The 16120-nt window shown below is 41.0% G+C and overlaps 1 protein-coding gene across 4 annotated transcripts in view; it reads right to left on the reverse strand.

Annotated features, from left to right (window-relative positions):
• Positions 1-16120, reverse strand: part of LOC126278936 (somatostatin receptor type 2-like) — a 1529331-nt gene that overhangs the window by 40403 nt on the left and 1472808 nt on the right. For all 4 annotated transcript variants that reach the window (XM_049979230.1, XM_049979217.1, XM_049979237.1 and 1 more), the window contains one exon: positions 3238-3369. In XM_049979230.1, coding sequence (XP_049835187.1) covers positions 3238-3369 — 132 coding nt within the window. The remainder of the gene's footprint in view (positions 1-3237; positions 3370-16120) is intronic.

Genomic DNA, 16120 nt, shown 5'->3' on the forward strand with positions numbered 1-16120 from the left:
GCAGTCCTGATTGTGGCGCTCACCTGCACGGCGCCAAACACGCATACGACCATCATTGGCACCAAGGCGGAACCGACTCTCATCGCTGAAGACGACACGTCTCCATTCGTACCTCCATTCACGCCTGTCGCGACACCACTGGAAGGGGTGCACGATGTTGGGGCGTGAGCGGAAGACGGCCTAACGGTGTGCGGGACCGTAGCCCTGCTTCATGGAGACGGTTGCGAATGGTCCTCGCCGTTACCCCAGGAGCAACAGTGTCCCTAATTTGCTGGGAAGTGGCGGTGCGGTCCCCTACGGCACTGCGTAGGATCCTACGGTCTTGGCGTGCATCAGTGCGTCGCTGCGGTCCGGTCCCAGGTCGACGGGCACGTGCACCTTCCGCCGACCACTGGCGACAACATCGATGTACTGTGGAGACCTCACGCCCCACGTGTTGAGCAATTCGGTGGTACGTCCACCCGGCCTCCCGCATGCCCACTATACGCCCTCGCTCAAAGTCCGTCAACTGCACGTACGGTTCACGTCCACGCTGTCGCGGCATGCTACCAGTGTTAAAGACTGCGATGGAGCTCCGTAAGCCACGGCAAACTGGCTGACACTGACGGCGGCGGTGCACAAATGCTGCGCAGCTAGCGCCATTCGACGGCCAACACCGCGGTTCCTAGTGTGTCCGCTGTTCCGTGCGTGTGATCATTGCTTGTACAGCCATCTCGCAGTGTCCGGAGCAAGTATGGTGGGTCTGACACACCGGTGTCAATGTGTTCTTTTTTCCATTTCCAGGAGTGTATGTTAATGTGTATTTATTTTAAGTTATGTTGTTGTTAGAAATAACAATATTAAGAAAAAATTGAAGAAAGAAAAGCCAAGGAGATTCTGGTCGTATGTAGAATAGACCAGGAATAGACCAGTGGCAAGACGAAATCAATACCTTCACTGCGTGACGACAATGGTGATGTTATTGATGACAGAGAAGAGTTACTGAACAAAGTTTTCTGAAATCCGTTCACTTAAAGAAGACACAATAAATACTCCAGAATTCGAATCAAGCTCAACAGCCAACATGAGTAACTTAGAAGAAGATATCTTCGGTGCAGCTGAAAACACTTAAGAAGCTCTAGGCTTCCGGTCCAGTTTGTATAACAATCAGGTTCCTTTCAGTGTATGCTGAAACAATAGCTCCATACTTAGCAATCATATACAACTGCTCGCTCGTAGTAAGATCCGTACTCAGAGATTGGAAAGTTATACAAATCACGCCAATACCCAAGAAAGGAAATAGGAGTAATCCGTTGAATTAGAGACCCATATCACTAACGGCCATTTTCAGTAGGATTTTGGAACATATGCTGTGTTCGAACATTATGAATCACATCGAAGAAAACGATTCATTAACGAATATCCAACACGGATTCAGAAAATATTCTTGTAAAGCAAGAGTAGGTCCTTATTCTCACGAAATAGTGAGTGCTATCGACAGGGGAAGTCAAATTGATTGCACATTTTTAGATTTCCAGAAGGTTTTTGACAATGTTCCTCACAAGCGACTTCTAATTAAATTGCGTACCTGTGGAATGCCGTCTCAGTCGTGTAACTGGATTTGTGGTTTCGTGTCAGAAAGTTCACAGTTCGTAAAAACTGACGGCAGTTACCGAGAAAATGGATTAATAACTGGCATTCCCGATGTATATAAACGATTTAGAAGAGAATCTGAACAGTACTCTTACATTTTTTGGAGATGATGCTGTTATTTGATTTATTGTAAAGTCATCAAATGATCAAAAGGAATTGCAAAACGATTTACCCAAGATATCTGTATGGCGCAAAAAGTGGCAGTTGATTCTAAATCATAAAAAGTGAGAAATCATCCATATAGGCTCTAAAAAGAATTCGCTAAATTCCAGTCAAACGATAAAGCACACAGTTCTGAAGGCTCTAAATTCACCTAAATTCTTAGCGATCCAATTACGAATACTTCAATTGAAACGATCACGTAGATGATGTGGCAGAACACCTAGAAAATGTAACAGGTCTACTAAACAGACTGCTTACACTTCGCTTGTCCGTCCTCTTTTGTAGTATTGCTGTGCGGTGTGGGATCCGCATCAGATAGGATTGAGGAGAACATTGAAAAACTTCAAAGAAAGGCAGCACATTTTGTACTAATGCGAAATACGGGGAAGGGTACCACGGATATGATACACGAACTGGGACGACAGTAAATAAAAGAAAAGGGGTTTTCCTGCGGTAGGACCTTCTCATGAAATCTGTCATCAACAGTCTGTTCAGAGTGTGAAAATATTTTGTTGGGGCCCACCTATATAGGGAGAAATGATTATCATAATAAAATAAGAGAAATCAGAGCTCTCACGGATAGATTTAAGTGCTCGCTTTTCCTGCGGTGTTAGAGAGTGGTACGGTAGTGAAGTAGCTTAAAGGTGGTGTGATGAACCCTCTGCCAGACACTTAATTCTGAATTGCAGAGTGACCACATAGATGTAAATGTAGATGTAGATGAATCCATTTCCGTAAGGAGAGCGGGAATAATGACTGTTTAGATGCCTCTCTGTGCACTGTAATCAGACTAATCTTGTGTACACCATCCCTACGAGAGCGATACGTAGGGGATTGCGGCATATTCCTTTATTCTCTCCTTCATACTGGTTCCTAAAACTTTGTACGTAGTCTTTCGCTGGATAGTTGACGTATGTCCTCATCCATCAGCCAGTTCAGGTTTTTCAGCAACACTGTGATGCTCTCACGTGAGGCAACCTTAGATCATTTGTGCTGCCTTCTTTACTTGGTGCTAATATTCTCACACACTATAGCGACATTCTAGAATGTGTCTCTTGAATGTTTTGTAAACAGTTATCTTTACTGACTGATACCGATATCCCTTTAACCCAGCAATGAACTGAAACTTGCTTTCTGATTAAACTGCGTTAGAGACTATGTAACAATTCGATGTCTTATCCCCACCTGTTATACACACTTATTTGCGTGAGGCGTTTGATTCCCGCCGTGGCCATTGATACTATAGTCATAGGATGCTACGTTTCAAAGTTTTATGAATTGCACAATTTTACATTTTTGGACATTTAAAGAAAATTGGCAATGTTTCCAGAACTTTGGTATTTTATTAAGATCTGTTGTGATATTTGTGCAACTTTTTCCAGATAGTATCAAGTTCTCTAATACATTACGTACTGAGTGAACCTTCAGTTCTGAATACTGTACCTTTGATATGAGCGGCGTCCTGATCTTGGGGGATGAGATGGGATGGCAGACGGCGATGTAGCGGTCGGCGCTCATGATGGTCAGGAAAATGGAGCTCGTAAACTGGTTGATGCTCGTCGTTGTCATGTAAACCTGTGAACAACGTCCACGTCACTCAGTTGTAGAGCCTTTTCCGTTCACAGCAAGTTGTTATGTGTAGGAAGAAAGCCTTTTTTCTCAAAACTCATTGTGTAACCTTTACACAGCTGTATATCAATTTTCTTTTTCAAGTGATTAGTTTTGTATGTGCGATAGCAACCTAAAGTACTTGCATTAGAATAAAAAGCAACGACTGCCTTCTGCCTCATATTTCAGCTTAAAAATTCGAATAGCTAACGAAACATTACGAATGGGAACATAAAAACGTCAATGCAAGCATATATTACTTAGAGACACCTACTTTGGGAAAATTTAACGTAATGCAGTATTTTATCTTATCCATAACATGAAAGAAAATTCTGTAGATCATTATGAAACTTGTGTTACTTCGAGTGCCTCAATAGACAATTACATTCAAAAAGCTATTATTTAGAAGAAAATTGATTTCTGGAAAAATCTTAATCAGCCAACATCGCATATAAGAAAACAGATAATAAGTTTCGACTGTTTTCAGTCATTTTCAGACCTGAAAGATATTGAAATGGAGGGTTGCAAGGAAAGAACAGCATTACACATTAACAGTACTTACAAAAGATTTTAACAAAATTATTGAAGGGTACATAGCAGAATGTAAAAAGCCGTGTCTAAGATAAGGGGATGCTTTTTCCATTGGCAGTTAGAAATACAACGGATAGCCAACTGTAAAGAATACACATCAGCTGTCAAAAAATAAGGTAAAAATCTGCTTAGAAGCATCTTTATGTAAGCCTTTTGTCCTAAATGACAAGGTAATAGCGTGAAAGTGTCATGAAAATCATTACGTTTGCGTAACACAGTATAATACAATTTCTGTACGATAATAGGTAATATACAGTTAATTTATAAAATGAAAACAAAAAAACAGTGAAAAATACAGTTGCAATGAAATTATTAGCGTTAAGAAGACAAATTAAATAAATATAAATATGAAGCTGCACAGACAGACGTTCTTGCAGATGGCGTAATTTTATACAACTTTTTATTAATATTGAATAATAATTTATACAGATCTACATAAAAAATACTTTTTATGAGTACAGATAAAAGAAACCACATGAGCTTGTATTGACTTAAAATTATACAAAATATAAAGACAACCACTATATGTGATCATTATGAAGAGGAAGTGTCAATGTACATTGCAAATATATCACTGATATAAAAATGATAAACACAAATAGATAATGGATGTTGTCATGATGCGGTAAACAGCTGAAATGTAATAATCGGAAAGATCGACAATAAATGCACCTAGAGTAGTGAAAATTTACATAATGTGAAGCTCTGGTTTACCAAGTTATCGCAGCAGACAAAACCTAATTGTCAATCTTAGTGTGCATTGGAGAACTTGTAGAGATTATCTGGATGTGTACTTGACTTGCAATTTTTCATTATACTGTAGAACAACTTATGTATTGAACTGTTAGAATGGAGTAAAGAAAACGATCAGTTAAAAGTGATATGTCTAAAATATAAAAAAAGCTTAGGGTAAAGCAATGACGTAAATATGGGTCAATGGTACAAAAAACAATGTCGCATGTCCAGGTGATATGTTACTGGTGTCTATGTTAATGAGTACCTCAAATTGCTGTGTGCTATGCAGTAACAGTCAATTTCTACATCAACATGGATATGGATACTCTGCAGAACACATACAAGTGCCTGGCAGAGGGTTTAAACAGTAGACATGGGTAACGTCCCAGTTCGACAGGCGACACTGTTTAGTTGTACTACGGACCCATATTTACTTCATTTTATTGGTCTTAACCGATTACTTTACCTATGCCTTTTTATATTTTACTGCCAGTTTTAATTGATTACCGTTCTTTACTAGAATGTAATGGATCAATACATTAGTTGTTCCATGATATAATGAAAAACTGCAGGTGATGTACACATCTAGATAATCTTTATATATTCACCAATGCACACTAAGACTAACTACTAGATTTTGTCTGCTAGAATGGTTTGGTAAGCCAGAACCTCATGTTATGTAAATTTTCACTACTGTGAAGGCATTGTGTGTTGGTGTTTCCTTATTTTACTTCTCAACTGTTAGACACATCTTGGCCATTTCTACTATTTATTTCTACTTTCACTTTTCTATAGTGACATCATTATGATGTACATTCAAATTGCCACTTCTTAACGATCAGATATATTAGTCGTCTTCATACTATTTTAAGCCAGTCCATGGTAATGAGATTTCCTTTATCTGCACACATGTAAAATACTTTTTATTTAGATCTGCATAAATTACTATACCATTGGTCTCTCTATTTCGATAAAACGATTTATCACATTACACCATCTGGTAGGACGCCTATGTGTGCAGCTTTGTATTCCAGCAAGTTGTCTTTTTTACTGTAATAAATTTATTACAACACCTGTAATTTTAATTTTTTGTTTTCATTTTATAACTTAACTGTACATTATTCATTGTACTACTCGAAATTGTATTATACTGTGTAACTATAGTGTAATGTTTTTCAGATACTTTTTACACCGTTCTATGGTCAATTATGGCATACACAGGCATACATTATAATGCTTCTTCATCGATTTTTATGTGTTTTTGTCTTCTTTTTTTTCTTCATCAATGATTCCGTGTGGAACTTCATGACATCTTTCAAATTCCATCGATGAGAACTCAACTCAGATCTTTTTTATATTACAGAGGGCAGCCAGTCCCCTGACAGAACACGCTGAGCTACTGTGCCGGCTTCAGCAAGCTGTATCCAAGCATAACATAAGACACAGCCTCACAGCTCTACTTCCACAAGTACTTCTGTCTTACTTTCCAAACTTCACAGATGTTCTCCTACATATCTTGAGTGGCAAGTATCCCTCTTTCAGGAGTACTAGTCTCTCAAGCTATGCAGTTAGAGGTAAAGAGAAGTAGATGGAAAGAATATAGCGGCGTTAAAACAGACAGAGGAAAAGTGCCTAATATGCAACTCAAGAGGAAAGTGTCCGAAGAGCAAAAATGGGGATGAAGATAAGAGCACAAAGAGTTAATTTGAAGACTGAATTTCATGTTTCTGCTGATTTTTCCCTACCAGCCTTCTGGCTTGTTTGATGCGACTCACCACGACACCTCTAATGTGCCATCTTCGATTAATCATTGTTAGACATATACCAGTCTTTAGCCTCCTCCATAGCTTTTACCCTCCACGGCTCTAGTAGCATGGAACTTATTCCCTGACGTCTTACCCCCCTTCTGATGCGTATTTTCCCTATATTCTTCTCCTCGCCAGATCTGCCGAAAGTCTCATTTTGTACTTTGCCAATACACGTAGTTTTGCGTCCTTCTGTAACACCACGTCTCAAACGTTTCGATTTTCTTCTTTTCTTGTTTTTCCGCGGTCACGATTCACTTCCAGACAATGTCGTATTCGAAACGAACTTTCGCAGTATTTTGTACTCAAATTAATGCCCAATTTTGATGATAATAATCTTCTTTTGGCTTGCACTGGTCAGTTTCTTACATCCTCTCCTCTTCGTCGGTAATGTGTCCTTTTGGTTGTAGTTGTAGCAGAATACCTTCACTTCTTCTACTGTATGTGTCTCAACGCCGACGTCGTCGCGTAATACTCATCACTCGCAACACAACACTGTAACGGTTAGAAACTCGTTGTCTATATATTGTCAAAAAATAATAAGAAAATTTGAAACCTTGCAGAGATCGTGTTGCAACCTTTCACGTTTCCATTTATACTTAAGGGGCGTAAGAACCGGTGTGCATCCGCTCTCTTCTCACTCATATGCGGCCTTGTTGCCCTTTCTTACAGCCACGCGTAAAATGCGGTATTACTGCTCACACTTCTTTAGACATTCGGGTCACTGAATCTCCGAACAATTTCTGCGGATTCTGGTTCCGCCATCATCTGGTCATCTAAGCGAATGATATCGAAAAGATTATCCACTGAAATGTATTAGGTATTCCATGTAGGTATTGTGGTGTCACCGCCAGACACCACACTTGCTAGGTGGTAGCCTTTAAATCTGCCGCGGTCCGGTAGTATACGTCGGACCCGCGTGTCGCCACTATCAGTGATTGAGGACCGTGCGCTGCCACACGGCAGGTCTAGAGAGACTTTCTAGCACTCGCCCAGTTGTACAGCCGACTTTGCTAGCGATGGTTCACTGACTTCTACGCTCTCATTTGCCGAGACGATAGTTAGCATAGCCTTCAGCTACGTTATTTGCTACGACCTAGCAAGGCGCCAGTATCCGTAATATTGATATTGTGAATCATGTACCATAAAGAGCGACGTTCTCCATTAATGGATTAAAGTTAAGTATTCCACCAGCTACGTCCATTTTTCTCAATTCTAATTCCCTTGTCATGTTCCAGACGTCACGCCAGCCTGCGTGAGCTGAGACGCGTGCATTTCGGCCTCATTTAGAAACACACGGTTGGCTCTCCTGCCAACCACAACAGATATTGTTTCGTCACTCCAAGAGAGCTGCTTATATGAGAATCTTCCCGTGAAACGAAAAAAAAAAAACGAGATGCGTGGTTCATAATATTAGTCTCGCGTCCACATCACTCTGTCTCGGCATTAAATGTTAGCGATGAAGATTCATATTTAAGAGGCAATGCAGTGTAATAGTGCTTGACTGTCTACAGCGAGGTAATGAAATGACCCGTCTTACTGTTCAAGAGGCAGATGATGGCGGTTGGATTCACCCCTACTCCAGCGACGGTTAGTTTTATACGAGTACATCCAAGCAGAGTGTACCCACAAACGGAGCTCCATCTGGTGTCGTGACTGCTACCAACTGCCGCTCTCCGGACTGGTAGCAGGAGCGGGGTTGTCCCACGGCGTGCATCAGTAAACAGTGGAGTTGATAGTACCCAACTTGCTACTACTGCCTCTTACCGACTGTCGCAGTGTGGCTGAGACGTCAGTGTGGTGTGTCAAATCGAGTTCATAAAACAGTGTAAAAAATTACCTTGTTCTATGGGAGGGAAGTCCAACACTGAATTATAAATTAGATAAGTTGGAAATATTAGGAAGAAGAATCTTGAGGGAATTTTTGGTCCAAATGAGGTAATTAAGTCAGGAAATTAAGAAGCAATGATAAAATATTTCAAAGTACAGAAAGATGACAGAAACAATAGAGAAAATAGTACTGATATTGTTTGGACATTCATAAAGAATGAATCAAACTAGGCTGATAAAACAGATTTTCAAGTACTGTCTGACAAAATAAGTGAAGCATCCAGAAGACACGGTCAGATGTCTAAGTAACTTCATAGGCATACGCACCATTGGCTGGTGTATAATGATTAGATTTGCAGTTCTCTGTGATAAGTAGAAAGGCCACCAGAGTGCGTTTCTTCGTTCATTTTTAGAGTTGTTTGGTAGGGTATATAAGGGGTGCGAACAGTGTCACATGCCGTGTGATCATTGTGGAGGACAGGGAGATCTCGGGCATTCGTGTGAGACGGCGTTACCAACAACAGACAGTGACTGGAAAGCACCTCATTGTGGGTCTCCATTTTGCCAGCAGGTCGAATTGTGCAATATCCAGATTGTGGGGCATTCCTAGTTGACAGTGGCCCGATGTTAAGCTTCAGGGAAACGTGAGGGTAGGCATTCTCGTAGTTAAGGTTTCAGTCGACCACCACAAGGGAGCATCGCCGTATTGTGCCCCAAGGACCCCGTAACCCCTTCAAACTGAGACTGCCATCCGAGTACAAATAATGGACTACCTGCAACCTTCTGAGTTGTCCTGGAGTCTAGTAGCAGCCGTACTGGGGAATTGCCGGCCCTTGCTTAGGCTGCCGCTAAAACCGCATCACAAACTGCTGTTCCTGAAACGGTGTCGTGACTGGGCAGTACGTTAACCATGTCACTGCTGATGAACGGCATCTCATCCTGTTCAGAGACGTATTGCGGTTCTGCAGTGCCCCGGACTCCATCGTCGGCGAGTATGGTAACGATCTAGGGAGAGGTCCCATTCTCCCAGTGTTCTGGAGAAGCACAGCGGTGTTACTACTGGCCTTATGGTTCGTAGAGCCATCGAACATTACCTAAAGTGATGGCTAGTAGTGATGGAGGGAACTCTAACGGCACAGCAGTACATCATGGACATCCTCCGCCCTTTGTGTTACCTCCAATGCGACCGTTTTGTGGTGTCATTTTCCAATAGGACAAGGCTCGTCCATACATGGTATGTGTTACTATGACCTGTCTGCGTGATACTGAGATTCTACCGTGGCCAGTAAGATCTGTCTCCGAAAGAATGTGTGTGGGACCAACTCGGACGTCAACTCTGCTCTACTGGCAGTATCGACGATATCAAGGTCCAGTTACAGCAATGTGGGCTAGCTTGCCTCACAAGACGATACAATGGTTTATTACGCCCTTCCCAACTGAGTCAGCGTATGCATTCAGACTGGGCGGTGTCCAGCTTTATGCTGGTAACTGGACCCAAACTGCCAAATTATTCATCAATTTGATTTTGTAATCACTACAATAACATCACGTACTCTCAAAACCGGTGAAAGTTTCACTTCGTTTCCTTCTTCCCGTCTCGGTGCTCCGACACTTTTTTTTTATAAGGCATTGTATTTCTGGACTTGAGAAATAAGGAAGGATACAGAAATACGCGACGTAAAAGCAGAAGAAGCAACTGAGACAGGTAACTTCATTCTGAAAGTGTTACGTTTGGAAGCAGTCAATGGCATAAGCAGGGAACCGCCGTTAAGTGGTCTCAAAGAAAGAGGAAATACACACGGTGAAAATATGAAATAGTATTCGAGGAAAAGAACAGAGGTGAGGAGAGTGATCTAAAATTAACTCTTGGACAATAGTTGGGAAAAACCAAAGGGCAAAAGTAGAAATTACCGTCAATAAGAGTATTATATCTTTTGAATGTTCAGTGCTTCACCTGCGATTAAGTGGTGCGTATGTTGTGGGGGAATGGCCACATTATCTAGTTTCATTCTGCTTCATCAAAGTTCTAGAAGAACTACTACGAGCTTGGGACAGTTGCCTCAATACCATTCTTCTTGTCTGATGCAAATGTTCATTTCTCAATAAGTTGTGTGTGATGTCTGAAACATAACTCCGTTTCATAAGAGCGACCCTCTTAAATACCAAATAATGCGTGTCCTTACTTAAACGTTCATTCGCTGCCGCAGTGTCCAACGATACGAATCAATCGCTCTCAGTGCAACAGATTGTTTTCATCTTTCAGACGGAGCAAATATTACACGTTTTACTTCCACGCATTTAAAAACACTCGATATTATTAAAAGCGAGAAACAATGTGATAAAAAGCTTTGAAAATAAACAGTTATTTGAAACTACTTGAGCGAAATTTTTTAAGAAGGCTTGTACGTAACTGAAGGGGGTGAACTTCCGCTACGTGTCTGTTACTCATTTGTTAAGAAGTATAAACCTTTAGAATTGCTATGGTAGAGTGACACGAACTTTTCCAGACACATTACAGCGTTATGTATTCATACGGTGAATATTATGGAAATGATGTATTCTTTAGAGAGAAGCATAGAGCATCTATCGAATATCACAATGGAAAGAGAAGCATAATAGGGTTTAATTTTTTCAAAAGTGAAAATATATGGTAGTTTTAATTTTGGGAGAACTTTGAAAATATGGCAATTATATTGTTTGTGAGTTGGGAACAGGCAACTGCCTTATCCTTGAAAGTAAAGTGATGAAGATGATGATGAGGTACAGGAAAGGAGGAATGTTTTGATTCAGTCAAACTCTCTGCACAGTAACCGAAAGAAGAAAATATGGCCAGTGCCCGAAGAACGCAACAGTCAGCCAGCGTGAAGTAGGAAATAGTTAAGCTGCCCTGGCCCTCTGCCACAAAGTCGCATATTGTGGAAGGTACACTGAACCGACAAAAGCCATGGAATACCTCCTGATATCGTTTCGGACCTCCTTTCGTCAGCACTAGTGCAGCAACTCCACATGATACGAACTCAAAAATTAGGTGGAGGTCCCCTGTAGAAATACTGAGCCACGCTGTGTCTATAGCCGCCCACGACAGCTCCACCAATGCACTGCACTTTTATACGATGCGTACTCATTACTATCGCCATTTGTAAACGTGAATCTCGCTATTCCATGACTTTTTTCACTTCAGTGTAAAAGCTGCTAGCTATCAGCCACGCAAAAACGAGGTTTTCGATGCATTGCACCGACGCCCCATGTGCCGCACCACACCTTCGTACAAAACCGACGCCGTTGTGTGGTGTGATAGACCGTAGCTCCTCCGATTTCTCGGATTACTCAGCCGTGTCTCTGACCTTTCAGACTGGTCCTGAGATTTATTTTTGCATCAGTAATGTGATAAGAAATGTAAATGTCCATGTTTTAATCCCTTAACCCTTTCTGCGTTTGCGATTCCAAAAGACATCATTAAGTATTCCTGGCTTTTTTGAGCTTCCCAATGCTTCAGTGATACCGTTTGGCATCGCTTCACGTAGGTCCAAGTTTGGCCAACAGATCACAGTCGCGTTTACTCTCGTGACTCGCGGTTTGTTTGAAGTGCAGAACAGAGAAGTGTCGTGAGTTGTGCTACTGCATTTGTGAGTGAACAATAACTGTTGTGTCTAGTTTTATTCTGTGTATAGTGAAATTCTTGGTTATGGAACCAACTTTACGTAGTTCCTCAAAGATAAGGGAAAGAAATACGGTAATTTTACAATACAGGAATGTATGCATTTTTTGTGTAATTATTATGTAATTTCTAATGATGCCATTTGGAATCATTATTTTATTTATTAACCAATAGCTTCAAAAGAACTTTTGCAATTGATATGGCATATGTGCAACAAGTACAGTAAATATTCATCGCAAAAAACTTTTCCCCAATTTTCTTTCTAAATGTGACGCACAAAGGTTTAATAATGTATTTTCACTGTGTCCTTGCATGTCAGATTTTCAGTTTATCACACATCCTACAACTTAGTAGTCATTCGGTCAACCGTCTTCAGCTGAAAAATTATGTGAATGAAGTATTTATTCTAGAATATCTGCAAAGGGTTTATTGAAGTATCATTATGTGCAATTCTCAGGTCGTCAGGTAGTGCCTACAATATGATCAAATAGCCAGCTATCAACCTCGTGTCGTTAATGAAGTACTGAAAAGCTACACACAAGGTAAGGTATTACGCGCGTTCAAAATGGCTCTCAGCACTATGGGACTGAACATCTGTGGTCATCAGTTCCCTAGAACTTAGAACTACTTAAACCTAACTAACCTAAGGACATCACACACATCCATGCCTGAGGCAGGATTCGACCCTGCGACCGTAGCGGTTCCAGACTGAAGCGTCTAGAACCACACCGCCACACCGGCCGGCCTATTACGCGAAGTATACCAACAGTTGTTTAAAAGAAATTTCTGTCATTTGACTGTAAATTACAATTCTTTTATTCCAGACAGTCATGATTTCGGCTTTATAGCCATTCTTAAGGACATGTTGAATTGAAAAGTAATGAAGCATACATATCACGCAGGGTACAGCAAACAAGACATAATTACGCATTTGAAAGCATTGCTTAAATGTCACAATATATCTGACCTACCTGTGTAACATGTCGTCGTCAAAAACCATATTACTCGTCTTACAAACCAACTAACGTATTACAGGATATGAGTACAAGTCGAAGATTCATAGTAATGTAATGAATTACCAAGAACACACAATATGGCGTATTTAACAGCCAATACATTGCTGTCAGGTACATTCATCAAATCCGTACATTAGGTGAAGTTAAGATTTGTCAAAACCTTGGTACAAGTCCTAACAAAGCGGCACCACCGTATGAACCAAGTGATCTTTGGAATAGCATAGGCATCACCGGGAAAGGGAAGGTGGCTATTTATTTGGCTCAGTGCTTAACACATCCCTGTGATACACACATTACACCCTCTTACAGATACATAATGTAATACTTCGTACTCACAGTGTACATATAATGATTTTAGATGTACAACAAAACTTCATCTAAAAAATGAGCGCATGGGTGCAGTATTATAGAATCAAAAATGTAGTTATTCCTGGTGACTTACATACAATAAATTACAAATATGCAAGAGCATGCAAGATGAGACTTATGTAATAAGTCTCCAGCAGTCAATGCACTATTATACTATAGTACTGCATCTGCGCGATCATGTCTGAAATCAGATTTTCTTGTATATCTAAAATGGCTATATTTACACTCTGAATACGGAGTAATACATTGTATCTCTGTAAGAAGCTGTTATGATCTTTTATCACAGCGTTGTGTCGAACACCTATTCAAATAAATATCCTCTTCCTTTTTTCTCGTAATGCCACCGGTAACTCAAAAGGTCACTTCGCTTACGGAGTGGTGCCGTGTTGTTGCGACCTCTGCCACTATTCTGCTAAATGTTAACGTCAGTTAATGCACGCATGAGATAAATGTACGATACAGCAATGTATTGGCTGTTAAATCACTGTACACAATGTCAGCAATATTAACTATTTTTGATAGGTACTCGTATCCTATATTACGAAAACTGATTTTTTAAGATCTTAAATACGTTTTACGACGGTCTCGCATCAACTTTAATTCTTTTCACTTATCCCACTCCACATCGAAGCTCCTCTCTTCCTTTCCCTCTCCATCCGTTCCCATCTCTTTCCTCTTGCAACAACTGTCATGCCCGCACAACACACTACTCCCCAATCTCTGTATGTGTATCTGTCACTACCCGCCTCAACTCCTACCTCTCATCTGCACAGTTTTCCTATCTAGCAGACCCCTGTCTTTCTAGCCAAACCCCTCAGCCCTATGGAACATACCCTCTCCTGCGGCAATACTTCTCACCATAGTGCAGGTCCTCCAGATTTTATGTGAAAGTTCAGTGCTTCAGTGTTCTTATCAAATGAATTTCATCCTCCTACGATGTGTTTTTAAAATTCACATATTTTCTGTTTTTAAAACCATTCGTCTTTGATTTTTAATTAAAAGTAGAAAAAAGTCCCAAATTTTCTTTCTATTTCTGATAATAACTAAAAAAATCGCTTGGCTAAAGAGCGGAGAAATGTACTGGTGATGGTCCTCCCCTGCCCATATGGAACGAGAAAAAAAATTTCTAGTCACATATCACATAGAAAGGTAACTTATAACCTAATATATATTTAAATGTTTATTTTAAATGGCTCTAAGCACTATGGCACTTAACATCTGAGGTCATCAGTCCCCTAGACTTAGAACTACTTAAACCTAACTAACCTAAGGACATCACACACATCCATACCCAAGGCGGGATTCGAACCTGCGACCGTAGCAGCGGCGCGGTTCCAGACTGAAGCGCCTAGAACCGCTCGGCCACAGCTTCCGGTCCTAAGATTTAAGTATTATTTTGTAATGCGTAATGATTTTTTGTTTCCTAAGCACTGCAGTGCATGATATGCATGATTTATTAATTTTTAATTCAAAATTTTCCTGAGAATGGCTTTAAAGTATAAATCATGGTTGTGTGACGTAAATAAACAGTCATTTCAGTCAAATTGTAAGTAGGCTGTTTAGCGTTTTATGTCGGCAACGCCACGTAGCGCTCTGTATGAAAATCACTGACTGTGCTGTGTGCAGCCTGTGGCTGGTTGGCATTGTTGGAATATTTGCTATTGTACTGTTGGGCAGTTGGGTGTGAACAGCGCGTAGCATTAGACAGTTGGAGGTGAGACGCCAGCAGTGGTGGATGAGGAGAGAGATGCCTATCTGAGCACTATGGGACTCAACTGCTGTGGTCATCAGTCCCCTAGAACTTAGAACTACTTAAACCTAACTAACCTAAGGACATCACACACATCCATGCCCGGAGCAGGATTCGAACCTGCGACCGTAGCATTGGCTAACTATGCCTATCAGTAGTTAGTGTCTTCAGTAGTTACAATCTTTTATTTAGATGGCAGTATTGGCGCTCGTTCGAGTAACGAAGATTTTTGTGGTGTAAGTGATTCATGAAAGGTATAAGTTATTGTTAGACAGGGCCATTCTTTTGTAGGGATTATAGAAAGTCAGATTGTGTTGGGCTGAAAATATAGTGTGTCAGTTTAGTGATGATCAGAATAAGTAAAGAGAAAGTAGCCGAGAGGGCTAACGCCCTGCTTCCTGGATTCGGGTAGGCGCGCCAGCCCCGGATCGAATCCGCCCGGCGGATTAACGACGACAGCCGGTGTACCGGCCAGTCTGGATGTGATTTTTAGGAGGTTTTCCACACCTTCCTTGGTGAATACTGGGCTGATCCCCACGTCTCACCTCAGTTACACGACTCGCAGACATTTGAAACACATTCACACTGTTTCACGATTTCCACTTGATGCAGACAGCTGGGGTACACTATTTCCGTCCCAGGGGGTATGGGGTGGTGGCAGGAAGCGCATCCGGCCACCCCTTACAACTAACCTTGCCAAATCCGTACTTAACCCTGTCGATCCTGCGCACAATGCAGGATAAAGGCGGTAACGGAAGAAAGAAAGAATAAGTAAAGAGGAAACTGTTTTAGTACGCTGAGTTTTGCTCATCTGTTTGAAAATCAAATAACGTAAGAGGTTTTCCAGGACTGTCATTTTAAAATTTTTGTAAGGGAATGTTACAAAATTTACGTGACTTTGGTGTTGCACGAAGGAAGAACCGTGGCATTAAGATCTTAGTGTCCAGCAAAGTGCGTGGGAAAG

Source organism: Schistocerca gregaria, chromosome 1 (assembly GCF_023897955.1).
Source record: "Schistocerca gregaria isolate iqSchGreg1 chromosome 1, iqSchGreg1.2, whole genome shotgun sequence".
NCBI classification, from domain to species: domain Eukaryota; kingdom Metazoa; phylum Arthropoda; class Insecta; order Orthoptera; family Acrididae; genus Schistocerca; species Schistocerca gregaria.